At 51.5% G+C, this 26,787-nt stretch overlaps 2 protein-coding genes across 3 annotated transcripts; one reads left to right on the top strand and one right to left on the bottom strand.

Moving 5' to 3' along the window:
- Positions 1-316: 316 nt before the first annotated feature.
- LSM4 (LSM4 homolog, U6 small nuclear RNA and mRNA degradation associated) lies at positions 317-7,852 on the bottom strand. The gene is made up of 5 exons (XM_064396784.1): positions 7,736-7,852; positions 7,496-7,537; positions 7,292-7,390; positions 3,846-4,029; positions 317-1,707 (listed from the first exon to the last, which is right to left on the bottom strand). Exons 1-5 carry the CDS (start codon positions 7,736-7,738, stop codon positions 1,619-1,621), a joined length of 417 nt encoding a protein of 138 aa, XP_064252854.1. The 5' UTR covers positions 7,739-7,852; the 3' UTR covers positions 317-1,618.
- On the top strand, positions 7,846-26,787 carry PGPEP1 (pyroglutamyl-peptidase I). Of its 2 annotated transcripts, none has more exons than XM_064396783.1 (5): positions 7,846-8,016; positions 11,102-11,154; positions 16,752-16,868; positions 18,485-18,717; positions 20,166-26,787. In XM_064396783.1, exons 4-5 carry the CDS (start codon positions 18,512-18,514, stop codon positions 20,356-20,358), a joined length of 399 nt encoding a protein of 132 aa, XP_064252853.1. In that variant the 5' UTR covers positions 7,846-8,016; positions 11,102-11,154; positions 16,752-16,868; positions 18,485-18,511; the 3' UTR covers positions 20,359-26,787. The 2 variants fall into 2 exon arrangements, with proteins under 2 accessions (XP_064252853.1, XP_064252852.1); XM_064396782.1 differs by lacking the exon at positions 7,846-8,016 and adding an exon at positions 8,227-8,328.

Below are 26,787 nucleotides of genomic sequence, written 5' to 3'. Positions count from 1 at the left end.
CGGAGCCTCTGTGGCTGGAGGGATCCGAAGGGAGGGAGCAGCTCGGGAAGGGAAAGTCTGACACAGCCTGGGCTCTGTTAAAATGCCACGGGAGTTTTCCAGCAGGGAGGACACATCACCCCATCCCCTGGAACTGGCTCCCTGGGATGAGCACGGAGTGCTGGGCACGGCCTCAACAGGGAGCAGCTCCACGGAGAGCACGTGGCTGGCGCTGGGAAGTGAATATTTGGGGATTTATCCCCGACTCCAGGGCTCAGGGAAGGGCTCTGGCTCGGGCAGGGCCCAGCAGCATCACAGACACACAGAGGGAGGCGGCTGGAAGAGGCTGGAGGTTTATTCTCACTCACCACTGTGCCCAGTTCTAGAAACATTAAAAAAATAAGTCTATAAAAGCATGTTCTTCACTCCTTTTCAGAACAGTGGCGATGGCAGAGCCTCCAATACGAGAACCAGTTGTACAAACCCCAAACCTGCTCACAACAAGTCACAATATCAGTTTTCCCCCCAAAATTCAGCTGTTTCATCCATCCAGGGGGGTGAGGCGCACCCAGAGCTGTTTCTTCCCCCACCGTGTGCTCAGCTGGGATCAGCCAGGATTTTCTGAGGGTGTATTTTGCTCATGGGATGGAAGACTGGAGTAACCTGCCCTGGGAATTCCCAGGAGTTTTCTGAACCTGCAGGAGGGACGTGTTCACACGCTGGCCTGTGTCCCCAAGGGAAGATAATTGGTGGCTGGGGGAGGAAGTGACAGGTACAGCCAGTGAGGTCAGCCACCAGCTACTGGAAGAAATTAGGTTGAGAAATACTGTCAGAGTTCAGCACTCGGTGTCACAGCAGAAGGGAGAGAGTTTTCAAAGCGGGGGGGGAAACAAACCCATGTAAATCAACTCAAATTGGTGTTAAAAATAAAAAATTAAATCCCCCATGAGGAATAAGGGGCGCACCAGCCTCATGCAAAAAAAACCCAAACAAACAACCCAACACAGAAAAACCCCCTGTTCCTTTGAAGGAAACTTCTAATCTGAAGTCAAATTAGCAATGAACTAATTGGGAAATGCTCATTTGTCACAAAGCTCTCTTGGGAACAAGCCTTGAAGGCCAATGTTCATCCCTCCTTGAAGCCACTGGAGAAACAGAACTCATGGCCAGGAGAAGAAAAGCAATAGCTTAAAAGTTTGTTGGTTTAAAAAAACCCCAAACCTTTAGGACTATTCATATACAGACGCAATCAAGTTCAGTGTTTTTAAACCAAAACACATCTGTTACAAACAAAACAAGTTTCCCAAGTTTCAAGTATTAAAAAAAAAAAAAAAATCCAAGCAATCCAGAAAGTGTTTGCCTTCGTACTGGTACCTCTGAACAGGAAAATATTTTAAATTAAACCTGAAAAATTCACTCTCAGGAGAAGGCAGAACCTCGGTCCTCAACCATGAACGAATTTTTAAAAATATTTCCAATGATCTGCTGACTACAAGGAGCAAAAACTCCACCAGACTACAGCGTGAGGGGCTTCCAAAGGAACACGATTTGGGCTCTGGTTCTGATGGAGGAGTGGGAAAGGGAACGTTTTTGGACACGTGGCAGCCCTGAGGTGACAAAACCCGAAGTGTCCCTGCCCTCACTGCTTGGCTGATTGCCTGCCTGGCTTCTTTTCCTGCTGGCCTCTTCCACTGCCTGGAATTCCTCGGCCACGGCCACCGAACACACCTGTGGGGCAGAAAGGAACAGGTAACAGCAGCCCTGCAAGGCCCCACAGCTTCAGTTATTGGTGCTTTACCCCCAAAACTCGCTTATTTTTGAGCCTTAGAAGCAGAAATGTGACTTTTGGACTTCTCCTTTTCCAGTGCCAGACCTTTATTTAGGAGGTGCATCTCATCCCCCTCAGCAGCAAGTTCAGCAGTAGCTCCCTGGCATGTCAAATTTACGACTAATGTTGATCTCGTGGTAAACTGAAGTTTCTTCCCCCCAAAAAAATGGAACCAGGGAAGGAACAAATGTAAAATCCAGGTTGTAACGTGTCCCCTGAGAGCTGTGAGGGCAGCCCAAAGGCTGGGCAGAGCAATCCTTGGCCCTGGAGAGGGCACTGGGCACAGGGCAGCAGAGATTTATTTGGGGGCTGCAGGGAGATGAGCATCCTCAGCCCCAAAACCACAGGAGCTGCTGAGCCCAGCCCTCAGATTTACCCCCAAAATCCCATCCTAGGGATGTGGATCCACCCTGCTACACAAAAGGCAGAGCCCCAAGGAGACCCAAACCAAGCACCCAGCTTCTCGAGAGGAGGGGACGTGCCCAAACCAGAGGGAAAACATAAATTATTAAATTATTCCCAAGCCTGCAGTGCTTGGGATGCTCCTCCTGGAGCAAAGGCTGGGGACTTGTGAGTTTGGCAAGCAAGAAGTCAAAGGAGGAGGATCAGGAGTGTCAGAAACAACAATCCTTTCAGCTGGGAGCACAATTACAGCTTCCCTCCTGCCCGCTGGCCTCCCAACAAAATTGTCCTGCCTTAATTTTTTTTTTTTCCTTTCCCTCCTCCCTTCATGTCTTGGTAATGAGAGCCAAACCTTTGAGCTAATTAGCAAATGCCGAAGCTTCCCTTGAAAATATTCCATCAGCAAACTGAGGCTGCAGATGGAGGGAGCAGGAGCTCCACCTCGGAGCTGCCCACGAGGTGTGGGCACTGCCACAGCGAGCTTTTGGTGTTTATCCCCCCAAAAAATCCCAAAGAACTGCCGTGCCAAGGCGAAGGCAAGCAGGGGAACAAAAATACAGGGCGCCTTCAGATTTGGAAAGGTCACTGGGGGTGTCCAGGGGCAGCAGGGATGTGGGGAGAAGGAGCTGGTGGGAGTCACCCCCACGGCCCCAGGTCCATCCCGCCTGCCCTGCCAGGATTCCTGGCACAGCCAGGGCACGGGCAGCCCTCCTGAGAGGCTGGAGCCCATCCCCAGGGCTCCTCCTAAAGCTGAACTCGGGATTTGGGGATTTTTAAGCTCTGACTGCAGGTGAAGCCCGGGCGGAGAGCAGCCCTGGGGTTGTGGGGTGACCACAAATCCCAAAAACATGGCATTAGGGGAGAGCAGAGAAAGAGCTCCCAGGCTTCCAGGGGGATAATTTGGGGGAAAGGAGCAGCATATCCCCCAGCTGAAGTGCCCTGGGATCACCTAACCCCACGAAATGGGAAGGGCTGTTTTGGTGACCTATTTCTTCTGAAGTGGCAAGCTGCCCTTTATCAGAAACATGAATTATTCATGTTCCAGGAGCAACTAAAACCCTCACATGGTTTAGTCCTTTTTTTAAAAAAATATAAATACATTATTTATATTTATATAAATATAAATAATATGTATATTTATATAATTATTTTGTAAATAATATATATTTACAAATCAGGAAATCCAAAGCCCCATTTTAAGGGGGAGAAGATGATTTTTTTTCCTCACTGCCACGGGCACAGCCTGATTTATTTTCACCCAGAACAGCCTTTTGTTTTCCCCCTGGGCCTTGCTAAGGCACAGCTCTGCAGGGCCACGCTCCTGAACGAGCCAGGAGGAGCTGAAACAGTCAAGTTCAGACTCTCTTAAGCTCCTGCCCAGCCCCAGGAACGAGGGAGGCCCATCCCTGGCACGAATCCTCCCTGTTCCTTGGCAGGGGCTGCCTTAAGCACTCGCTCGACTGGATCCTGCTCAGGAGCTGCTCCAGCTTCTCCCAGACACAGCCCTGGCTTTAAAACACAGCAGCAGGAGCTGCTCCTTGCACAAAAGGGGGAATTTTAAAGGCAGGGATCCCACTCTCCCCTCTCCAAGCTGGGGGGGAAATAAAAAAAAAGAAAAAAAAAATCAGATTTTTACCTCGTCCAGCTCCTCCAACGCCACGGCCCTTCTGCTGCTTCTGCTGCTGCATCCCACCACGGCCTCTGCCCTTGGACACCACCTCCTCCTTCACCATGTCAATGATTTCGTCAGGGATCCGCAGGTATTTGATGGTGCTGCCACGGATGTAGCACTCTGGCATCCTCCAGAACTTGTCCCCGTCCTGTTGGGGAGCAGCACGTGAGGCCACGAGCCAAACCTGCTGCTTTTGGGTCACTTTTAGGGATTTTGAATTTGTCCCCGTCCTGTTAGGGAGCAGCATGTGAGACCAAGAGCAAAACTTGCTACTTTTGGGTCACTTTTGGGACATTTTGGGGATTTTAAATTTGTCCCCGTCCTGTTGGGGAGCAGCATGTGAGGCCACGAGCAAAACTTGCTGCTTTTGGGTCACTTTTGGGATTTAAAATTTGTCCCTGTCCTTTTAGGGAGCAGCATGTGAGGCCACGAGCAAAACTTGCTACTTTTGGGTCACTTTTAAGGATTTTGAATCTGTTCCTGTCCTGTTGGAGAGGAGCACCTGAGGCCACAAGCAAAAACTGCTGCTTTTGGGTCACTTTTAGGGATTTTGAGCGTTTCCAGAGAGGGGGAGAGCTCCAGCAGCCTTTGCTGGGAGCATTATCTGTAACCAACTGTGGAAAATGGGAGGTTTAACTCCCCAAAACACAGAGCCCCACACACAACTGCAGTTTCAGTTTGTTCCCCTCAATCAGTGGCAGAAGAAGAGGGTGAGGACACAAGGCCCTTCTTCCCTTCTCACACGAGAGGGGAACTGAAAGTGGGACCAGAATCACGAGTTAAATTGGTGGTGAAGAAGCGGTTCTGGTCAGAAGAACGCAGCTGTGGCCAGGATTCTTCTCCAGCTGGGAGTCACCCCTCTCCTTCTCTCCTCTGGGCTGTGGAAGGAGCAGCGAGGCAGCTCTGCAGCCAGCTGGCTGTGAGCAGCTGAGGGAAAGAAGGAACTCACACATTTCATTTTTTTAAAAAATAAAAACCCTGAGGTGCTCACTGTTGGAGCAGCCACCTCCCTGCCTTGCTTTGAGGCAGCTCCAGGATTTTCCTGGGATGTCACAGCCTCCTCTAGGACTCAGCCCAGCAGGGTTTCAGCTGTGGGAATAAGAAGCCAGGGCTGAACAACAACTCTGTGGCCATGATGTAACTGGGAGGAGGGACTGGGCCCAGCCCCAGCTCCAGTATTGGGTTCTGTTTTGTGGGGCCAGGGTTTTATGAGCCCTCAAAAGGGAACCTAATCCACCCAAGGATAGCTGGGCTGTTACCTTTGGAGGCGAAGAATGGGCAGGATGGCTTCTGCTGCAGTGTTTGAAACAAAAAGGTTTAATAAAAGGCAAAACAATAAACAGAAAATCCGAGCCAGGTACAGAGGTCTGCTCCTGCTAGAAAACACATTCACAAAAGCCCCGTGGTCCTTTTGTTCTCTCCTTTTCTACCTTATGGCCCAGGTGGGACCTTTTGGCTCCTATCCAGTGAGGTGACCCCAAGGTTTTAGTGAAGTCTCTGGGGCCCTATGAGGTGGCTTTTCACCTGATCGTTGGGAGAAACTTCTGGGCTCCTTTCCTCTTTTGGGGGACAAAGGCTAGCTTTGCCACTCTGTCATTGGGGGCATTCTCCCTCCTGCACCCCAGCAGGGCCTGGCTGCAGCCGGGGGGGCTCCAGCCCGGCCAACCTCGTGTGGGGCAGGCGCCTGCCTCGTCCCAGGAGAGGAGGAGGAGGAGGAGGAACCAGCCCGGCTCTTGTTATCCAGCTCTGCCTGCACGGGCAAGCCCAGGAGGAGGCAGAGGAGCAGCAATCCCCTCCCGAGAGACACCCGGCAAACCCCACCCTGCCCTGGATGTGCCTGGCTGCTCCTTGGCTCGGCGTGCAGGAAGGGATGGAGCTCCAGGCTCCTTCCTCGTTCCGGCCTCCCCCGAGTAAACAAGAGGCTCCCGGCTCGTTGTCCCGTGCCATCTAGTGGCCAGTGCCACCAGTGCCATCAGATCCCACCTTCACCCGGGCTTTGTGGGGGGTTTGGAGGCAGCTGAGGCTGCTCTCCCACGTGCTGGGTCATAGAATGGTGGAATCATGGAATGGTTTGGGACTGAAGGATTGTCCCAGTTCTACACCTGCCACTGCCCCAGGTGGCTCCAGCCTGGCCTTGGACACTCCAGGCATGGCACAGCTCTGGGAATTTCATCCCAAACCCTCACCACCTTCACAGGGAGGAATTCCTCCCCGAAATCCCCCCTAACCCTGCCCTCCCTCCGTGTCCTGCCATTCCATCCCTTGTCCAAAGTTTCTGTCTACGTTTTGTCAGCCCCTTCAGGCACTGAAGGCCACAATTAGGTGGCCCCAAATCCTCTCCTCTCCAGGCTGAACAACCCCAATTCCCCACGGGAGAGCTGCTCCATCCCTCTGACCATCTTGGACTCATCTCCACGTCCTTCTGGGTGATCCCTCCCCACAAAACTGAGCTGCTGCTGTTCCCAGGCAGAGCACCGAGCCTTTGGAAGCAAATTTCCAAGGAAAGGGAATCATCACCTGTGTCCTGGGCACGGGTAAGACTTTGCTCAATGGAGGTTCCTCGTCCCACCGTGACCCAGCCACAAATTCCAAAATTCCACCCCAAAACTCCCTGCAAACCTCACTCAGGGCGTCTCAGCAACACCACTCCACACTCCTGTCGTGGACACAATGGGAACTGGGGGGTTTGCAGGGGGATTTTTGGAAGAACAAGGATCCCTGGCAGCCCCTCCCGTGGAGCTCTGGCATTCCAGGGCTGGGAAAGCACAACAACAGCTGGAATTCCACCCAGCTGTGCCTCCCACAGGGATGACACCAGACACTTCTGATGGAGCTCAAAGGCCAAAACGCAGATCCCAATCTCCTGGAGCAGCCCTGGCCAAGGGCAAAGGTCCCAGAGCTTCCAAAAGTCCCTTTCACCTCAGCGGGTGAGCTCAGCTGGATGTGCAGAGGGGAGGGAATGAAAGAGAAAAAGAGGTTGGAGGGAATAAAAGAGGTTGGAGGGAATAAAAGCAATTGTGGTGTTTGAGGCTGCCAGGGACAGGTAAAGGCTCCGGATTTTGGGAAACCTGGATCAGCATCACAGCACGTGGCCCCACTCCTCACCCATGAGGGACCCCAGCCCCTCATGCTGTGGTGTGCAGAAAGGGGACACCTGCACAAGGCTGCTCCCTAATCACGGGCATTATCAATAATTAAACGGACATTATTACTAATTACATTAAATCTGCATTTCAGGCTCCACAGGAGCGATGTGAACCCCAGCAGAGCCAGCCTGGCTGCGGGGACAGAGCCGGGGAACCTCTGGGGACAGATCCAGGGCTGCCAGCGCTGTCTGCTCCCGGCTGTTCCCCGCGGACCGGGGGTGGCCCCGCCCGGTACCGGTGCCGGTACCGGTGCTCCATCCTTACCCGTGACGTGCAGATAACCTCGCGCAGGTTGATGTTCATCCAGTTGTCGCAGCTCACCAGGTGCCCGTTGTAGGTCTCCCCGTTCTTCAGCTCCACCAGCTGCGAGGGAACAGCGGTCACGGGGCGCCGGTACCGGGACGTGCCCGGTGCCACCGCACGGCACCGGCGAGGGGAGCGGGGCTGGGCCGCGCGGCCGGTACTCACCATGGGGTGGTTCTGCGCCGTCTTCAGCAACGACAGGGGCAGCTGCGAGGGGAACAGAGGAGAAAGGCCTCAGGCACCGACCGGCAACGGGACACCGGCCGGGGCACCGACCCGCGCACCGAGCGGGGCACCGGGCACGCCATCCCTGGCGGCGGGGAAGAGACGAGGCAGGCCCTCCCGTCCGCTCCAGCCCCCTCCCGAGCCCGGTTCGCGGTTCCCGTTCCCGGTGCCGCCGCTCACCATCGTGCCGGACCGGGAGCCGCCGCCGCGCCGGGCGCTGCCGCTCAAACCGCCCCCGGCTCCGCGCGGGGCCAATCAGAGCGCGGCGCGGTCCCGCCGCAGCCAATCAGAGCGCGGATGGCGGCCGGGCCGCGCCGCGCCGCCCGGTCCGCGCCTTTGCGGCGGCACCGCCCGGGACGGGACGCGCCGCGACGGGACGGGACGCGCTCCGCACCTCCCGGTACCGCGGCCGCGCTCCGTGCTCCCCCACAACCAAGCGGGGAACCCCCGCGAGGCTCAAGGTGAGCGTTTTGCTTAATCAACCCCCCCCCCGGAATCCCGCGCTGAGGCGGGAGCCCTTCGGGCTGCGCCGCGCACGGAGAACCCCGGTGATCGGTAACGGGTGAAGCGCTGCAGGCCGTCCCAACGCGGGACTTCCGCCGCGGCGGCGGAAGCGGCGGGCCCGGGCGGCGCGGGGCGGGGCGGGCGGCGCGGGGCGGGGCCGCGCTCAGTGCGGGGCGGCGGCGGCGGCGGGACGGGACGGACCGGACGGGACGGGACGGGACGGGACGGAGCCGCGATGGAGAAGCCGCGGCGGGCCGTGGTGGTGACGGGTACGGGGCGGTGAGCGGGGAAATGGCGGGGTTGCTGGGGGCGGTGTGAGGGAGCCCTCCCTGAGGGGAGGCAGAGCGGGGCTCTGGGGTGTGGGGTGTGGGTGGGGGACCCCTGCTCTGCGGTGAGGAGCGGGTCTGGGGGCTTTATCCTGAGCGGGGGAAGGTGTGCGACCCCTCCCCGAAGTGATGGGGGGCTTGGAGGGGCCGCTTCTCCGTGAGGAGGAATCTGGGGGACAGGGGCGATTTTGGGGACCCCTTCACCACAGGGGGCAGTCGGGGATCTCTTCCCTGAGATCGTGAGGGGATAAGTGGGGGATCCCTTCCCTGAGGTGAGAGGGGGGTCTGCTGTCCCGTCAGGGGGGGACAGAGGGAATGGGGAGTGGAGCTGTAACCTCGGGGGGCTGTTCTGGGGGGCTGTTTTTGGGGGGCTGTTTCGGGGGCTGTCCCCTCGGGGGGCTGTTTTCAGTGGCTGTCCCCTCGGGGGGCTGTTTCGGGGGGCTGTCCCCTCCGGGGGCTGTTTTGGGGGCTGTTTCGGGGGGCTGTCCCCTCCGGGGGCTGTTTTGGGGGCTGTTTCGGGGGCTGTCCCCTGTGTAGGGTGATAAACGGGGTGCAGGGCAGAGTCTGGGGGGCTGTGGGTCAGGGGTGTCACAGCTGGGGGGGTACAGAGGTGAGGGGATTTCCTGACCCTCATCCAGCCAGGGTCCCCTTTTTCCGCATGTGACCCCATCCCAAAGCTCCGCTCTTCGCCAAAAGAAGGGAACCCAGCCTCCCGAGGAGCAGGAAAACCAATTTGGGGCGCAGGGAGAGGGGGAATCACCCCAGAGCACCCCACCTAAAGCCCCCAGGGTGTGGGGGCTGCTCCCCAGAGCTGCCCCGAGGCGCGGCAGAAGCACCGGGGGGGAAGAAAGAGCGGAGGCAGCGAGAGGCCCCGGCGCTGTCAGCCCCTTCCCGGGGTACAAAGGCAGCTCGGGGTGATTTGTGGGTGAGGCCGCCCTGTGACAAATGGGGAACTCGCCCAAACTATTCAGGTCTCCCCCCGGCAGCTGAAGTTGAGGCTGTTTGAATAGCAGAGCGGCCACGATCGCGGGCAAGAAGTGCCTTTTTCCAGGAGCAGGTGGCAAGCCCTGCCTCTCCCAGCCCCAAATCCAGCGTGGAGCGGCGGTGACTAAACAGAAAACTTGCGTCAGGAGACGTTCTGCTGCTCGCAAGGCTCCTCCACGCTGCTTTTTTTTTTTTTTAAATTTCAGGGAAGTCTGCTTGCAAAAGGCAGCGGTTGCCTTGTCAGCTCTGCCCCTGTTTGATGGGGCCGTGGATGTCAGGCGGAATTCCGCCCGGGGCTGGGCTCGGTGTCGTGTTCCCAGTGGGTTCCCAGCCTGGGCTGGCCGAGGATAAGCGTTATTTGTGCACAATTTCTTTTTTAGAACTCGTTAAGGAGATAATCCCATCAGCATCCCCTGCAGCTGGTTCTGCTGCTAATGAGCCTGGATGTGCTCCGTGGGGTCGGGTGCTGCCCACAGAGTTCCTTCTGTTCCCAGCCAGGGATAACGCGAGGGGTCTGGGCAGGAGATGAGGCAGGGCAGCGATAACCCCAGCTGTGTTTGTGCCACTTGGATGTGGAATTTGGAGCGAGGCAATCCTGCCCTGTGCCTGGCACCTGTGGAATTTCAGCCTTTCCGTGGCTGAGTTGTTAAAATAATGGATTTCGTTTCTTTTATAGGATTGTCACGCCGTGTTTAGGAATTCAGCTTAGCAGGTCTCGGTGTTTTCTTCCAGAGAGTCGTGTGGGACTTGCAGGAACAGCTGGGAAGGCATTAATTTGCCTCCTTCCCCTGTCATGGTTTGTCTCACACCCCTGCAGTTCTGCTCACAGGAAAACACCCCCAACATTTTGGATTTTGTGGGAATATTTATTTTGGCGAGCCGGGTTGAGATCCACGGGCGTGGATGAGCCCACGCTTGGGAAATTCCTCCTGAGCAGCATCACCTCAGCCTGCCTGGGGAGGAGGGCAAATCCCACATTTCCATTAAGGTGTCATCTGATATTTGTGGTCCCTCTCGGATCCTTTCAGGGGCTGGGCAGAATTTATGGCTCCTAATTGCAAGAGGCTCGGAGGGCAAGGCTGACATTTTAAATTAAAGCATATCGACGTTACGCCCAGATAAATTGCCCAACCTTTGTGTGCTTGCTCAGGGGAAAAAGAAAAAAAAAGAAAAAAAAAAGATGTTATGGATTACCAGTTAACTCCAAAGTTATTCATTAGGAATTTCGAGGTGCTGAAGGAAGTGGTTTTGATAACGCCTTGGTAGCCTTTGCTGGGCTGTGGGTGGGTTGTCAACAGCTCTGTTTATTTCCTTGGGAGGTGTAATTAATGCTAACGAAGATCTTGGAGAAGACCCTGAGTGGAGAAGGAACATTTGAGGCAGGCTTGTGGAAGCATCTGCTGTGGGCTGAAGCAATCAGGAATAGAAAATCCAATCATGATTCTAATTCTGTGACAAGTTAGCTGGTAATAATGAATTTTCCTAACCTGGGCAGGAAGGAAAATTCTTCTCCCCAGTCAAAAACCAAGTTTCTTTTCCAGCAAGTTGTTGTTTTCCTTCGCTGTACAAGGCTGGAGTTGAAATATTTCAGTGCAGGAGTCTTGTTTGATACTCAGGTGTAAAGAAATAAGGATTGACAGGTAGAAGTGGAGGGATTTTTTTTCCCAGGAAAGCTCAAACCTCTTTGCAACTTCAAGTTGAGTCAAATCTGTGAATTTTTCTTCTCTTGCAGGGTTTGGGCCGTTTGGAGAGCACGCTGTGAACGCCAGCTGGATTGCAGTTCAGGTAACCCCTGAATTTTCCTCTTAGGAGGTGTCAAAATCGAGGACAAATCCCCACAAAATTGGGCTTTCAGCTCTTTCTGTCACTTGCAGCTTCTTTTGGAGCTCTCTGCAGAGATCCAGATGGTCAGCTGGATAATGTTTGATTCCCTGCTCAGAGAGCAATCCCTTAGCTGGTGGAGTTTAATGAGATTGAGTTAATGTAGCTGAGGCAAGTAAGGAATTCCCAGCTTTGGATGCTTTTAAGTGGGGCAGGGAGCTTGGAATCTTCCCCTGCCCTGGGGGATTCCAAACAAACAAACCAGCTGAGCAGCCCAGAGGAATCTGGATGTTTTTCTCTCAGTTCTGGCTCGAAGCTGGGCCACTTGGTTCACCTTTAAACTGAACCTCATCCCTGAGAGGAGGCTCCCAGCTGGAGCTTTTGTGGAGTTGTGTGAGTGGCAGGAGTCTGGTTCCCAGGCAGAGCTGCCCCTTTTCTCCCCCCTGGATCCCCCCTTCTCTGCTTGGGAGAGTTTCTGGGGAGGTGCTTGTCCTGCCTGCTCAGGAAAATCAGCTTTATGCCACTTGTAGCTCTGTATCTGCATGGGCACAGCCCTAAAATTCTGCAATATCCTGGGAGGGAATCATCCAATCCAAGCCCTGGCATGCACAGGACACCCCAAAACCCCTCCCTGTGCCCAGGAGTTCATCTGAGAGAGGCTGGCATCCCTCAAATGAGGCAAAAAGAGGGAATTAAGCTCTTTTTGATGGAATTAAAGGTTTTTTTTGCTGTAAAAACACTTTTTACAGGGATGGTGCTGCCACATTATCCCACCTCTTCCTTCTTTGTCACTTCTGGATGGGGTTTGTGGCAAAGCTCCTGGGAATTCCATGGTACCTTTTAGTACATTTGCCCAGGGAATTAAATCTATTTTTCTCCCCACCACGTCTCTCTCCCCTTCAGAGCCCTGAGATTAATATCTTCCTTCAAATGCTTTTAAATTAAATCACAAACTCTAATCAATTACAGCCAACTAATGTCCAGCTGCCTGATGTGTTGGCTGCTGGGAGAAGACAAAACCTTTGCCTCCAAGAGCTTTTTGGGGATGAATAGATTTAAGTTTGGGTCAGTTTGGAGGAAAATGCAGGTTGTGGATGGTGGCAAAACCAGGACATTGCTAAAAATCAGAAGTGAGGCTGAGTGATTTGGTTTGTTCTTGCTGGTGTGGTGTCAGCTGTTGTAAATAGCTGCTTTTATTTTAGAGGAGACAGACAAAAGGCTGTTTTTGGAGCAGTAGGAGTGGTGGGTGTTGAGATGTTGCTTGAAAAAAAAAAATAAGCAAACCTAAAGAGAAGCAGCTCGGGGCACTGGTGGCTGCTCAGCTGTGTGCCTGATGGATGAAGTCATCCCCTCCATTTAAAATCCATTTTTAGGGGCTTGGGGGATGACAGGACTCAGAGTTGGGGGTGTTTTGGGTGGATAAATTCAGAATTGGGGATGTTTGGGGTGGCTAAACTCAGAATTGGGGATGTTTTGAGTAGATAAATTCAGAATTGGGGGTGTTTTGAGTGGCTGAATCTCAGAATTTGGGTGTTTTGACTGTCTAAAGTCAGAATTGGGGATGTTTTGAGTGTCTAAACTCCAATTTGGGGATGTTCTGAGTGGATTTGGGATGTTTTGAGTGGCTAAGCTCAGAACAGGTGATGTTTTAAGTGCCTAAACTTAAATTTGGGGGTGTTTTGAGTGACTAAACTTAAAATTGGGGATGTTTTGGGTGTCTAAACTCAGATTTGGGGCTGTTTTGAGTGACTAAACTCAGATTTGGGGATGTTTTGAGTGTCCAAACTCAGATTTGGGGCTGTTTTGAGTGGATTTGGGGCTGTTTTGAGTGTCTAAACTCAGATTTGGGGATGTTTTGAGTGGCTTGGGGATGTTTTGGGTGTCTAAACTCAGATTTGGGGCTGTTTTGAGTGGATTTGGGATGTTTTGAGTGTCCAAACTCAGATTTGGGGATGTTTTGAGTGGCTTGGGGATGTTTTGGGTGTCTAAACTCAGATTTGGGGCTGTTTTGAGTGTCTAAACGCAGATTTGGGGATATTTGGAGTGGATTTGGGATATTTTGAGTGTCTAAACTCAGATTTGGGGCTGTTTTGAGTGGATTTGGGATGTTCTGAGTGACTAAACTCAGATTTGGGGCTGTTTTGAGTGGCTTGGGGATGTTTTGAGTGGATTTGGGGCTGTTTTGAATGGCTTGGGGATGTTTTGAGTGGATTTGGGGCTGTTTTGAGTGGATTTGGGGCTGTTTTGAGTGGCTTGGGGATGTTTTGAGTGGATTTGGGGCTGTTGTGAGTGGCTTGGGGATGTTTTGAGTGGATTTGGGGCTGTTTTGGGTACAAACTGGAGGCGCGCTGGAGGCTCCGGGCCCGGATTATTGTGAGTGAAAACATCAGCTCGGAGGCAGCGGGGAGGATTTGCCTTTCCTTGCCCTGTCTCAGCCCCCAGAGGCCCAGACAAAAAAGGAACAGCATGTCTTTGAGGCTGGCCGAGGTGGGCATTGTGCGAGTTTCAGACGGGGACTTCATGGAGCGGGGTGGACACAAAGGCGTGTCTGAGTTCCCGAATCCCAGACGGTGTGATCTGCATTTTAATAGAAGAAAAATCAATTAAACAATCTTTCTAAATCCTTCCTAGCTCTAGGGCTGAGCTAGTTCTGGTTTATTACATCTTTTATTGTGCTGCATCCCGAGGATAAAATTCCCTTTATTTTTTTTCTCCTTTCACTCCCCCTGGTTTTATTTGGGTTCTCCACAGAACACGGACACGGGGTGAGTTTTCCCTGGAAGTGCAGTGAATTTCTGTCTGGTTTTGCAGCTGACTGATTTTTACACATGGCTACCTTAAATAGTGGCAGCAGCAATCTAATAATACTGCCTAAATTAAAAGTTTCAAAATTTCACTCCCAAAAAAAAACCCAGTGAAATGTTTGGGTTTTTACTCACTGGGGGGAGTTTTCCCATAAAATCAGCAGGAAGAAAAACTCCTTTCTGCTTTATTTTAAGGCTCCCAGCAAAACCACTCTGTGTTGATTTGGATTTACTGTTTTGAGTTTTTATCATTTTAATCTTTCAGTTCAGGATTTATTTTTTTTTCCCACGGGTGCAACTTTTGCTGGGGAGGTTCTTCCAAGAAGAAATCACTGAAATGAGCTTTTCTCCTCTCGTTTTCTGCCCTCCCTGCTGTGACTTAGGTGTGGACACAGGTGTGACCTGTGGACTGTGAAGCTGCTGGGCTCCTTCATCCCCCCCAGAGTGCTGAGGAGGAGGAGGAGCGAGGTCAGAGTGCATTTTGACATTAGGAAGGACAATTGCTGTCAGGGTGTCTAGACAGACCTGATAAGGATATTAGAGGCTGACAAAGAGCAGCATTGTGGAGGGGTCAGGGAATCGGTCACACATGTTCTGTGGGCTCTGGTTGTCAGGTGGACAGGGCTGGGGGGAGAAGTTGTTCAGGGAGGGGGGGAAGCTTACAAACATCTTCATTATGGAGCGCTGGCCTTGCTTAAAAGAAAAGTTGTGGCTTGGTAAAGTTAAGGTTTAAGTGGTTGGAGGATTCTCTTTTCATCCAGCAAAACTTGCCACCATCAAATCCATCCCCAGGAACTGTTTCACTCCATCCCCACCATCAAATCCATCCCCAGGAGCTGTTTCATTCCTTCCCCACCATCAAATCCATCTCCAGGAGCTCTTCCCTTCCCAATCCCCACCATCAAATCCATCTCCAGGAGCTCTTCCCTTCCCAATCCCCACCATCAAATCCATCTTCAGGATCCTTTTCCTTCCCCACCACCAAATCCATGCCCAGGAGCTGTTCCCTTCCCAGCCCTTCACCTTCAGGAGCATCATTCTCATTAGCATTAACCCTCCTAAAAAGTGTTTCTTCTCCTCCTGAAGAGGCTGGCTGGTGTTGGAATGCTCTCATCTGTAAACTCCTGTCCTTTGCTGAGGCTCCAGGTGAGGTTTTGAAGGCACATTTGTGCAGAGGAGCTGTGATGAACCTTCCCTTCCCTCCTTCTGTGCTAATGAATGTCTGAGTGTGCCAGACACTAATCAATACACGGGGCTTTAATATCAGCCTTGCCCTGGGAGCCAGAGCTGTGATTTATCATCGTTGCTCATATCTGCTGCCCTGTGAAAGTGTCACTTTGGCCTTTCTGGGTGTTTTAGCTGTCCTAAATCTTGTTACATCCCTGTGGTTTGGCTGTACAAGTGGGAAAGGTGGTTTTTTCCTCAGTAGAAAACCACTCATGCTGATAAAAACACAGAAAAACGACGGCAAGACACTGCTCACATTTCATGGGGGAGGCCTCAAACCTCAACTTGTCTTCTCCTTTCAAGTGTCTTTAATTTTTAATTTTTAACCTGGGGGAATACAAGGTTGGAGAGTGAAAACAGCTGATCTGCAAGGAGGAAAACAAAACCTGAGAACTGCTTCAAGGAGCAGCTCGTGGCTCTGGTGATCAAACCAAACCTGGAACAGAGACAAATTCAGGAATATTTGGAAATGTCCTTTGATAGTTTGATGGCTTTTACCTGCTCCTACCTCAGTTCCATCAGAACAGCAATTTTGGACATTTGCTGACAAGGGGAAGCTTGGTCCAGGTTGGATGCTGCAGGAATTCCTTACACATGATGGCCAAGGTCTCTTCTCCCACTGGAAAATGCTTCCTGCTGTCACCTGGCTCCAAGGTTCAGGCTCAGCTGATGGTTTTTTAAAAAAACCTTTTTTTTCCCAGAGGCTTCAGACCTTGTGGGTGTTTCCTTGAGTTGTGGGAAGTTTGGGGTTGATGGCTCTGAGAGGAACCAAAGCTCCAACTGGAGCCTTACTGGTGGGACTGGAGAGAAGGGAGAACCTGGGTGTAAGGGGAACTCCCAGTTTTGGGATCAAACAGTGCTTTCCTGTCAGAAATACTGGGGAGAAAAAAACCCTTTCCTCTGGTTTTAAAGTCTTTGCAAGGTATTTAACTGCCACTTTGTGTTTTAAATGTTTGAAGGAAATTGGCTCCGTTTATTGCCAGGATATTTGGGATGTTTTCATGTCAGAGAGGCAGAAATAATGTACTGGGTTAGTTGAATCACCAGTGCTGTCACCCAGCCCTGAGAGCCCTTTATCTGGAAATAAATGTGAAATTACTCTCCAGGCCAGGGTGATGGATAAAATCCCTGCAGTGCCACCTTCTCCACACTGTCACTCCTTGGAAGAAGTAGGGGTTGTGCCTGTCTCCCTCCATAAATCCCAGAGCCAAGCCTTCCCTGGCAGCGTGGGTGTTGCTGATAACTATTGTCAGTTAAATGTTGATTTCTTTGTCACACACACATCAGAGCCACGCAAACGGTTCTGTGGGTGAAACTTCACCCAGGTGGAGAGATGCCTTTGTTGTTGCCATTGTGGGTTTGGGGTTTTTTTTCACTGCTGTAAACTCAGTGCAGGTGCAGTTTATGGGGTTACACAACCTGCTGTAAATTTGTGTTAGTCCCCCACGCTGCCATCAAACCTTCCAGGAGTAAATCCTCTGCTCATGTCCTGTCTGACCATCTTGCTTTTGCTTTGCTGGTGTTTTTTAGGAGCTGGAGAAGCTGGGGCTGAGGGATGACGTGGATCTGCATGTCTATGAGGTCCCTGTTGAGTACCAGACCGTGCAGAGGCTCATTCCTGCCTTGTGGAAGAAGCACAGTCCCCAAGTGAGTGAGTGAAGGGGGGATCAAAAACCCACCCAGCAAAACCTCCATGTGAAGTCTCCTTTTTCATGTATTCCCTCAGCCTGGTTGTCCCTGGCTGGGTCTTTTCCTCTTTTGTGGTGAGAAAATGGGAATTGCTGGGATTTTCCAGCTCGGAGTGCTCCAGTTCCCGGGAGCAGTGGCTGGGAAGGGGCCACTGCCAAGGGCTGTCTAGACAGCTCGTGGTTAGTCTGTGCCACCTGAGCTCCTGCAGCAGCTGTGGAGGTGCCAAGGCTCCTTTTTACCCTGATGGAATCACAGTTCAGGTCAGGAGGGGGTGAAATGGCAATTGTGCTGTGCTGAGCCCACGATGGAAACACCTCGTTCCTCTGTAACACCTCCCTGGCTCACTGGGGCTGGAACCGTGCAATCCCAGAGGGGTTTGGGGTGGGGAGGACCCTAAAATCCTACCACAGGATCGTTCAGGCTGGAAAATGATCAAAAATCACGTCCAGCCTTGGGCTGGTGCCACGTGCAGAACCTAACCCCAGAGGATTCCACGATTCCTGTTGAGATGTCCCCAGGGTGGCTCCAGGAGAGCTGGACTGGGAGCTTGGATAAGGGAGAGGAGTGGCAGGCAGGTGTGGATGTCAGAGCTGTCCCCACGTGGAAGGATCCTGTGGGGGTCCCTCTTGTTGGTTTCTCTGTTGTTGGTTCATGTTTGGACTCAAATGTTTATCATTTCTTATCAGTAAAACAGTCTCACAACCATGAGTCCAGCAGCTCTTCATTAGAAGGCACAAATGGCCAACAGTCTCTTGTCACAAGGTCTGTTAAGACTAAACCATGCAATTAAGAGCTGACACCTGGGTTATTTCCCCTTTTAACCCAAAAACTCATCCCAAAGAGCCCCAGTGCAGATTTTTCTGCCCAATTGCAAAATGCCACCCAAAGCCATGAAGAAGGAGGAGGAAGAAGAAGCCCAGGACAGCACCCTGTGCCCTCCATCTTGCTCCCATCCCCAACACACTAAAAACCCCAAAACCTGAATTTCTCACAGGTGGTGCACCTGCACCACTCTCTGTGATCTGTTCCATGTGGTTGATGCTTTGTGTGAGGAGACACGAATCTTGACTCCATGTTTCAGAAGGCTGATTTATTATATTATGATAAATATTATATTAAAATGCTGTATTAAAACTATACTAAAAAAACAGAAATAAAAAATTCATCAGAAGGCTGGAAAGAACAGGAATGGAAGGATAACAAAACTTGTGACTCGCAGAGAGTCTGAGCCAGAGAGTGATTGGCCATTAAATAGAAGCAGCCAACATGCACCAGTCCCAGATTTACCTGTTGCATTCCACAGCAGCAGATAGTTATTGTTTGCATTTCTTTCCTGAGGCTTCTCAGCTAGAATAAGAGAAAAATCTTACGAAAAAAGGATTTTTCATAAAATATCATGACTACGATTTCACACTTTTGTGGATTCTGGTCCACCTTGAAGTCTGGAACCTTTCTCCATGAGTGAGGGTCACAGTCAGAGCTCCCTGGGGTCAGGACACCCCAGAGCAGACAGGGGAACATTCCCAGAGGATCCCACAGGACCAGCACCATCCAACCCCCCCCTCTCCCCACAGCTGGTGGTGCACGTGGGGGTGTCGGGCATGGCCACCACTGTCACGCTGGAGAAGTGTGGCCACAACGTGGGCTACAAGGGGCTGGACAACTGCCGCTTCTGCCCGGGCTCGCAGTGCTGCGTGGAGGGAGGCCCCGAGTGCATCGACTCCATCATCGACATGGACGCCGTCTGCAGGAGGGTCTCTGCCCTGGGGCTGGATGTCACTGTCACCATCTCCAAGGACGCTGGCAGGTAGGGTATTGGGTTTTATGAGCCCTCAAAAGGGAACCTAATCCACCCAAGGATATCTTAGCTATTACCTTTGGAGGCGAAGAATGGGCAGGATGGCTTCTGCTGCAGTGTTTGAAACAAAAAGGTTTAATAAAAGGAAAAACAATAAACAGAAAATCCGAGCCAGGTACAGAGGTCTGCTCCTGCTAGAAAACACCTTCACAAAAGCCCCGTGGTCCTTTTGTCCTCTCCTTTTCTACCTTATGGCCCAGGTGGGACCTTTTGGCTCCTATCCAATGAGGTGACCCCAAGGTTTTAGTGAAGTCTCTGGGGTCCTGTGAGGTGGCTTTTCACCTGATCGTTGGGAGAAACTTCTGGGCTCCTTTCCTCTTTTGGGGGACAAAGGCTAGCTTTGCCACTCTGTCATTGGGGGCATTCTCCTACACTCCTTCAGTAGGGGCTGAGCTCCTGGGGCGAGCTGGGTGCTTTGTGGGGTGCTCCTGGGGAGATGGGAGTGTTGGCTCTGTGTTTCAGGAGGCTGGTTTGGTGTGTTGTGTGTGTTATGTTGAAATGGTGCATTAAAACTGTACTAAAAGAATAGAGGGAAAAGGATTCAGGAGGCTGGTTTGGTATGTTGTGGTGTGTGTTTTGTTGAAATGATGCATTAAAACTATGATGCATTAAAACTGTACTAAAAATAGAGAGAAAAGGATTCACCAGAAGGCTGGAAAGAACAGGAATGGAGTGAATAACAAAGCTCCTGACTCCCCGAGAGTCCCAGCCAGCTACATCTGTGATTGGCCATTAATTACCAACACCCAACCTTCACCAGTCCCACGTTTACCTGTTGCATTCCACAGCAGCACATAATTATTGTTTACATTTCTTTCCTGAGGCTCCTCAGCTTCTCAGGAGAGAAAAAATCCTAGCAAAGGATTTTTCATAAAATATCGTGGTGACACTGGGGGTCGGGGAATCCTGGAGTGCCAGGGAGCTTCAAGCCCCCGTGTTCAGCCTGGCCTTGGGTGGTTGAGGGATCCAGGGGTGGCCACATCTGCCTTGGGAATTCCATCCCAGCTCCTCCCCTCCCTCCCAGCCAGGAATTCCTTCCCAATACCCCACCCAAATCTCCCTTTTCCCAGTTTAAATCCATTCCTTGTGTTGGGATTGTCCCAAGTCCCCTCCAGCTCTCCTGGAGCCCCTTTGGGCTCTGGAAGAGGCTCCAAGGTCTCCTTGGAGCTTCCCTCCTCCAGCCTCCCTGCCACCTGCTTTTCAGTGATCAGGGGGGAAAAAAATAGATAAATCCTCACATTTTTTGTCCTAAATTTAATTGAAACAACCCCAGACTCACAATTCCTGCCTGACATCCCCCTAAATCCCAGGGTGCTGAACGATGGGGACCTGCAGCTGCTTTTATCTGGTTTTATCCTTTTTTTTTTTGGTGAATAATCTCTGGTTTTGTGTTCCAGGTACCTCTGTGACTTCACCTACTACACCTCCTTGTACCAGAGCCGTGGCAGGTCAGCATTTGTCCACGTGCCCCCTCTGGGAAAACCTTACTCTGCAGAACAGCTGGGCCGGGCCCTGCAGGCCATCATAGAGGAAATGCTGGATTTTTTGGAGCATTCTGAAGACAAAATCAATTGTCAACATGAACACTGAGCAGCCTGGCCAGGAGCTCTCCTAGTATTGCACTTCCAAAATTTTCCCTGCTCTGCTGAAGTATTGGGGAAAAAAAAAAAACAAAAAACAAAACTAAACAAACAACAGTTCCAGACCCAGAATTGGAGACTTAAAAAAAAAAAAAAAAAAAAAAAAAGGAAAATTCTACAAATTCTTCTTAGGAAATAACTTTTTTATTGTTGTTGAATCTGTGAGTATCAGCCTGAGCAACAAAGGATTCAGAATCTCTTCTCTAGAGCAGCTGCAGCTCCTGGTTCCTCCTGAGGGCTTTGTGCTGGAGCTCCCAGGGGATGGATCCTCACCTCACCTGGACTCAGCCTCCAGTGCAGGGCATTGCTCTCCAGCCCTCCCGTGGCTAACCCTGGGGTGGAAAGGTTTGCTTTCAGTTGGTTTGGGGTTTGTTTCCCCCCCTCTGACCCAGATTCGGGGTGATGCTGTGCAAGGGCAGCTGGGGAGGCGTGGGCTTGGCTTGGAGAGCAGAGTTTGGTGCTCTGAGGAGCCTGAAACTGCTTTGCTGGAGTGGAAAGTGATTTTGGGCACTGATTGCTCACCTCTAGCTGCAGTGGAAGGGATGTGCCTGGGGTTCCTTTTGGAACCCAAATCCAGCTGGATTATTTTTATTTTTATTTTTGGATCCTGAATCTTTCCAGATCTCTTTTTCCTGCCTCCCTCTTGGCCCCCTCCCTTCCTCAAGGGTCTGCTGTACCAAACACCTCGGTTCAAATGTGTCCCAAACCCATCTCTGGTGGTGCAGAGCTCTGCTGAGGGCCACTTTCCCCAGGGGAGATCCTCACCCTGGTGCTCCACGCTGTTTCTAAGGTGAAGGTTCAGTCATTTCTCATTTCCTCAGCTGCAAATCCCCCCTCGTGTTCCAGGCTAGGAGAGCAATGTTCAGCTGAGATCCCAGTTCCACCTGGGTTGGAGTGGAGGCATAAAAAAGCAGATGGAAAGCCACAAAACCCCTGAAAAATCAAATGTCACATCTTCAAGCCACCCCCACTGCCTGGAAACCAGAGGCAATGGTCTGAAATTCAGGGATTCTGCTTGGAGTGAGGATTGCAGGCTCTTTGCTGGATTCCCCTCCCAGGGGGAGGGTTCAGAGCTGCTCCTGGTGATGCTGGTCCTCTGGGGGGCAAGATTTGCTGCCAGATTTTGAGATTGCAGCAAAAAAAACCCAGCTGAAATTGGAGCAAACACAAACTGGGAGCTGAGGCCTCGTGGAGAGGCAGTTTGGATGCAGAACTCTTGATGCTTTTACAAATAGATAGAAATGTCCATTTAAACAACATTTCAAAGGTTTTAAACGCCATGGTTTTGAATTTCTCTGGTGCTGACTGGCTCTGCTATTGTAACTCTCAGTGAGAGCTGCCCTGAGCTTGCCAGGAGAAGTCTGGTGACAAAACCACTCCTTGTAACCCTCGAGACGGGGCAAAAACTCTGCTGAGGGCACCTGAGCAGGAAGATTTTTTGGGATAGACCCAAGGGAATTCCTTCTCTGTTCTCCATCCAAGGCTTCCTGCTCAGAGGAATTTGCCTTCAAGTGAAATATTTTCATTCCCATCGACTCTGAGGTAGCACTTGTCAGATTTCCTGATTAGTAATTTATTTTATTTAATATTTGGTTGAAATCTTCATGTTTTGACACAGTTTTGTTTTTTTTTTTTTTTTTTTTTTTTTTTTTTGTGGTTAGTTGAGTTCCTTATCCCCATAGGATTTATTCTTTGTTGGTGGGAAGTTTTTTGTCCTGGGTGTTTCGTAGCTGTAAAATTGGAGAAGGGGAAATATCCCACAGGGCTTGGAGATGGAGCAATTCCCAGAAAAAACCCAACAAACCTGCTTAATTCACCTCTGGTGTCACTGGGGGTGAAATGGGAGTGGGAACTCAACAGATTGGTGAGGCCACAGCGAAATTGCAGGGGTGGGACCTCAGCAGGGGCAGGGAGGGACCTGGGTGGGATCAGCATCTCCAGGGGAGATGTTCCCTGCCCATCCCTGGTCTGCAGCCCTGGGGGGCTGGAGGTGCCTGGAGGTGCCCAGGCTGGGGCTGGGGGTGCCCAGGCTGGGGCTGGGGGTGCCCCTGGATGGGGCTGGAGGTGCCCTGGATGGGGTGAAGGTCCCCAGGGTGCAGCTGGATGTGCCTTGGATGGGGCTGGAGGTGCCCAGGGCGGGTCTGGGGGTGCCCAGGCTGGGGCTGGAGGTGCCCTGGATGTGGTGAAGGTCCCCAGGATGGGGTGAAGGTGCCCAGGGTGCAGCTGGAGGTGCCCAGGGTGTGGCTGGAGGTCCCTGGAGGTGCCCAGGGTGGGTCTGGGGTCCCGGGGTGGCTCTGGGGGTGCCCAGGCTGTGGCTGGGGGTGCCCAGGCTGTGGCTGGGGGTCCCCTGGCTGGGTTTGGGGTCCCCAGGCTGTGGCTGGGGGTGCCCTGGCTGGCTCTGGGGGTGCCCTGGCCCTGCTGGTGGCCCAGGCTCCAGCAGCTCCGTGGGCAGAGCAGCTTCCCACACAGGTTTGTTCAGCCTGGGGGGTCCAGTCCTGCTCAGCACCTAAAAATATTCATTTTTCTGCTGTTCCAGGGGAAAATGCAGCTCCAGCTCTGTGCCTGCTGGAGTTTGGGGACTGCAGTGCTTGGCCTGGGTGTGTCAGCGTTAAAAATCCCAATTTTGGGGAATATTTTGGGCGTTGTTTCTCCTCCCAATCTGTTTTTGGGAAGCTCCACGTGATTGGTTCCTTAGAAAAGATAATTTATTTTATACTCTTTTTTTGGGGGGGAGGTTTTGGGAAGTTAGCCTGAGGTTGTGTTTATAAAAGGTGTCTTGGTGGTAGAGAAGTTTCCTGTAGCCCAGCTGGGGAAAAATGGCATTAAACTAATTTTATTTAATATGACTTAAATTAAATACTTTGGGGTTGGGGTTTTCTTTTAAAGCTTTTTTTTTTTTTTTGTTCAATTCACAAAGCTTTTCCTACAGATCCCTATTTTCTTTGGGAATAGGACATCAAACTGATGCAGAGCTTCAAAAAGCTGATCTTTTCCTAAATCCTATTTGCTTTCCACATCATCAATTAATAGAATTTGCTAATTTGCACTGACTGGGAGACCTGCTGCCAACCCCAAAAAAATTGTGCTAGTGAATAAAAGCATAGGAAGTTCAGGTGGAGTGCCTGTAATGTGGGAAAAATGTAAAAAAATCTGAATTTTTAGGGTGCTGTGAGTGCAGAATCATCTCTGGGGATGAAAGTCCAGGGGGGAAATGGGGCTGAGGATTTTTGGTGTGGAAGAGAGGATTTAGGGACGTTCTGCTGGGTTGGGTCTGGTGGCATTTGTCTGCCCACCACGCGTTGGGCAGTGTTTTGGGGTGAAAATTGGGATGGAAATTTAATTCTTCCAGCCCTAAAGTGCTGCAGAGGATTTTGAGGAGCTCCAGAGACTCAGCAATGTCCCAGCTGGGTGATGCTGCTGTGGGGAGCTGAATTCAATTTGGGAATCTGCTTTGGAACCCCAGGAAAAAATGATCTTGGGAAGTTCTTGGCTTTAAAGATTTCCTGGAGCTGAATTAAATTTGGGAATCTTTGGAACCCCAGGAAAAAAATGAACTTGGGAAGTTCTTGGTTTTAAAGATTTCCTGGAGCTGAATTAAATTTGGGAATCTTTGGAACCCCAGGAAAAAGGAGCTTGGGAGGTCTTGGCTTCAAAGATTCCTGGAGCTGAATTCAATTTGGGAATCTTTGGAACCCCAGGAAAAAAATGAACTTGGGGGGCTCCTGGCCGTAAGGATTCCTGGAGCTGAATTCAATTTGGGAATCTGCTTTGGAACCCCAGGAAAAAGGAGCTTGGGAGGTCTTGGCTTCGAGGATTCCCGTGGGATTTGATCCTGGGGGATCCCTCCCAGCCTGAGCAGTTCTGTGAGGTGGCTGAAGGGTTTTTTTTGGGTTTTTGGGAGTGAAAATTGGAGCGTGCCAGCTCCTGCAGAGCAGTTCACCTTCCCTGGAGCATCCCCCGAGCTCCCAGGGGCTGGGAGAGGTGGGAAGGGATGGAAAGGTCAGGAAGAGGGTTTGAGGTGGTGACACGAGGCTGCTGAGCCCCCAGAGTTATCCCAGTGATTCCCTGCAGGCTTGGAGACATCATTTAAAAAAAATTAAATAAAAAAGTTGTTCTGCTTTGGGGTAAATTTGGGATGGGTGGAGCCGTGGGATGGTGATGCAGGGAAACATTCCTTGAGCCAGGGGTGTGGGAATTATCACCTGCAGGGGGTTTGTGCTGTGGAAAATCCCCTGGGAAAAGGTGCTTGGAGGCTGAGCTCACCTGGGGCAGGTGTAGCATCCAACCCCCCCCGTGTCCCAGAGAGGAAATATTGAACCTTGCAGGGCCTCAGCAGCTGGAAAATGGGATTATCCCAGGAGATTCCAGCCTGCTCGGGCAGCACAGGCTCCCAGTGCTGGCTTTGGTGAGGAAAAGTCTGAAAAAAAAGTTAAAAATATTCTGAATTTCTTCTGATGCTCCAAGAACCTGGAGCTGAGTTGGAGCTGGGTGATCTTTAAGGTCCCTCCAACCCAAACCCTCCTGGGCTTCTCTGACTCCTTGGTGGGTGGATTCTTTAAGGAAATTTTGTTTTTTTAGGAATTTCAGGAGGAGGAAGAGGAGCTTTTTCAAACCAAACTGGGAAAAGCCTTGGGAAGGGGGGGGGTTTGGGGATCCCACTCCCACGGGAGCTGCAGCAGCGATGATGCTCTGGCCACGGGGGTTTGGGGTTAATTCCTGAACCTTCAGCTCCTGGATTTCTCACTCCAGCCACGGCTCAGGCACGGAGCTGCTGCAGGAGGGGGTGGTGGTGTCCGAAACCTGCCTGAAAATCAGCATCTTTAGGCACAAAAAGTATTTTCTGTGGGGTTATTTTCGTTCTGATTTCCAGATTTCACCCCAGCGCAGATGGGATTGTGAGCAGTGAATTTGTACAGATCCTTTCCCGAAGTAACTCCCTCCCTCTTCTCTCCTTCTACTTTAATACTTTATCCAGTAATATTGTAACAATTTAATCTTATTTTAACCATAGGAATTTCAGAGTTGCAAAGGCTCTTTCTAAATTTATTGACTTGGAGAAACCCCCCCCCTTGTTGATACCATAAATACTCATCTTGATCTAGATAAATTTCTTATTTTTGCACCAGAATCCCTAATTTTTTTGCAGTATAAAGTGCACTTTTTCATAAAAAAAAAATCTTGTATTCCTGTCTGACGAGTGTTCTTATGTTCTGAAAGGGAAATTCTGCCAAAACTCCCGAGCTGAGGGCGTTAATTCTTCGAGGTGTTCCCTGAAACCTGGGACCTGCTTCTGCTCAGTCTATTTCTAGGACAAAACAGGGAAGGAAAAGCCTCCCCACAGCTTGGAATTGATGATGGGAAATGAAACTGTCACTACCCTTACAGAAAAACTGCGTGGTGCTCCCAAATCCACGTCAGGCTTTGGGCTGCACCAGCCCCTTCCACCAGCACCAATTCCTCTGGAGATCAGGGAGTGCCTCGTCCTGTGCTGGGCTCGCCCTGGGGGCAGGATGGGCCCTGGGGGTGGGGGGAATTGGGCTGGAAAGCCCTGAACTGGTGGGAATCCAGTTTTTATCTGGGGTTTTATCTGTGGCTGCTCCCCAGAGACTGCGCTGGGTTCCCCCGCTGTGCTCACACCCGCTCGGACCTGCCGGGGCAGCAGACAGGATTTGCTGCTCCGTCCTCACTTTTGGTTGGGTTAACCAAATTCCTGAGGGTTTTGGTGCTCCATCTTCACTTTTGGTTGGGGCAACCCAAATCCTGAGGGTTTTGTTGCGCCATTCTCATTTTTTATTGAGTTAACCCAATTCCCGAAGGTTTTAGTGCTCCATTCTCACTTTTGGTTGGGTTAACCCAAATCCAGAGGGTTTTGGTGCTCCATCTTCACTTTTTGATTGATTTAACCCAAATCCTCAGGGTTTTGGTGCTCCATCCTCATTTTTGGTTGGGGCAACCCAAATTCCTGAGGGTTTTGTTGCGCCATTCTCATTTTTTATTGCGTTAACCCAAATCCTGAGGGTTTTGGTGTTCCATCCTCACTTTTGGTTGGGTTACCCCAGTTCCTGAGGTTTTGCTGTCTCCTCTTGGGGCGAGGTGTTTGTCCTGACCCTTTCCCAGCCCCTCTCCTCGTGTGTCCCTTGTGAAGCCCCCCAGTGTCCGTGTGGGCATCTCAGGTGGCACCTCGTGCTTGCCAGGCCTGCTGGAGCAGCAGTGCCAGCCCGGCAGGGTTTCTGGTGTGTTCTTGCAGTGCCTTGTAAACCCCGACCATCCCGACGTCCCTGGGGGCCGGGGGCTCCCTCCCGGCTTGTGCTGCCAGCCTGGGCTTTGTGGCTGAGGATTTGAGCCCCTTTCAAAGGAAATAAAAGAGTTCAACTCTGGC

This window comes from Passer domesticus, chromosome 21, assembly GCF_036417665.1.
Source record: "Passer domesticus isolate bPasDom1 chromosome 21, bPasDom1.hap1, whole genome shotgun sequence".
NCBI classification, from domain to species: Eukaryota; Metazoa; Chordata; class Aves; order Passeriformes; family Passeridae; genus Passer; species Passer domesticus.
This window is presented reverse-complemented; position numbering and strand designations above follow the sequence as displayed.

Bases quoted from the DNA above. Each gene is read 5' to 3' on its own strand.
- LSM4 (XM_064396784.1), bottom strand. The intron at 7,391-7,495 runs GTGAGTACCGGC...GTTCCCTCGCAG, and splicing joins CGGCGCAGAACCACCCCATG to CTGGTGGAGCTGAAGAACGG. The intron at 1,708-3,845 runs GTAAAAATCTGA...TCTGCCCCACAG, and splicing joins CGTTGGAGGAGCTGGACGAG to GTGTGTTCGGTGGCCGTGGC.
- PGPEP1 (XM_064396782.1), top strand. From the start codon at position 8,295: ATGGAGAAGCCGCGGCGGGCCGTGGTGGTGACGG. The intron at 11,155-16,751 runs GTAACCCCTGAA...GGTGTTTTTTAG, and splicing joins CCAGCTGGATTGCAGTTCAG to GAGCTGGAGAAGCTGGGGCT. The intron at 18,718-20,165 runs GTAGGGTATTGG...TTTGTGTTCCAG, and splicing joins ATCTCCAAGGACGCTGGCAG to GTACCTCTGTGACTTCACCT.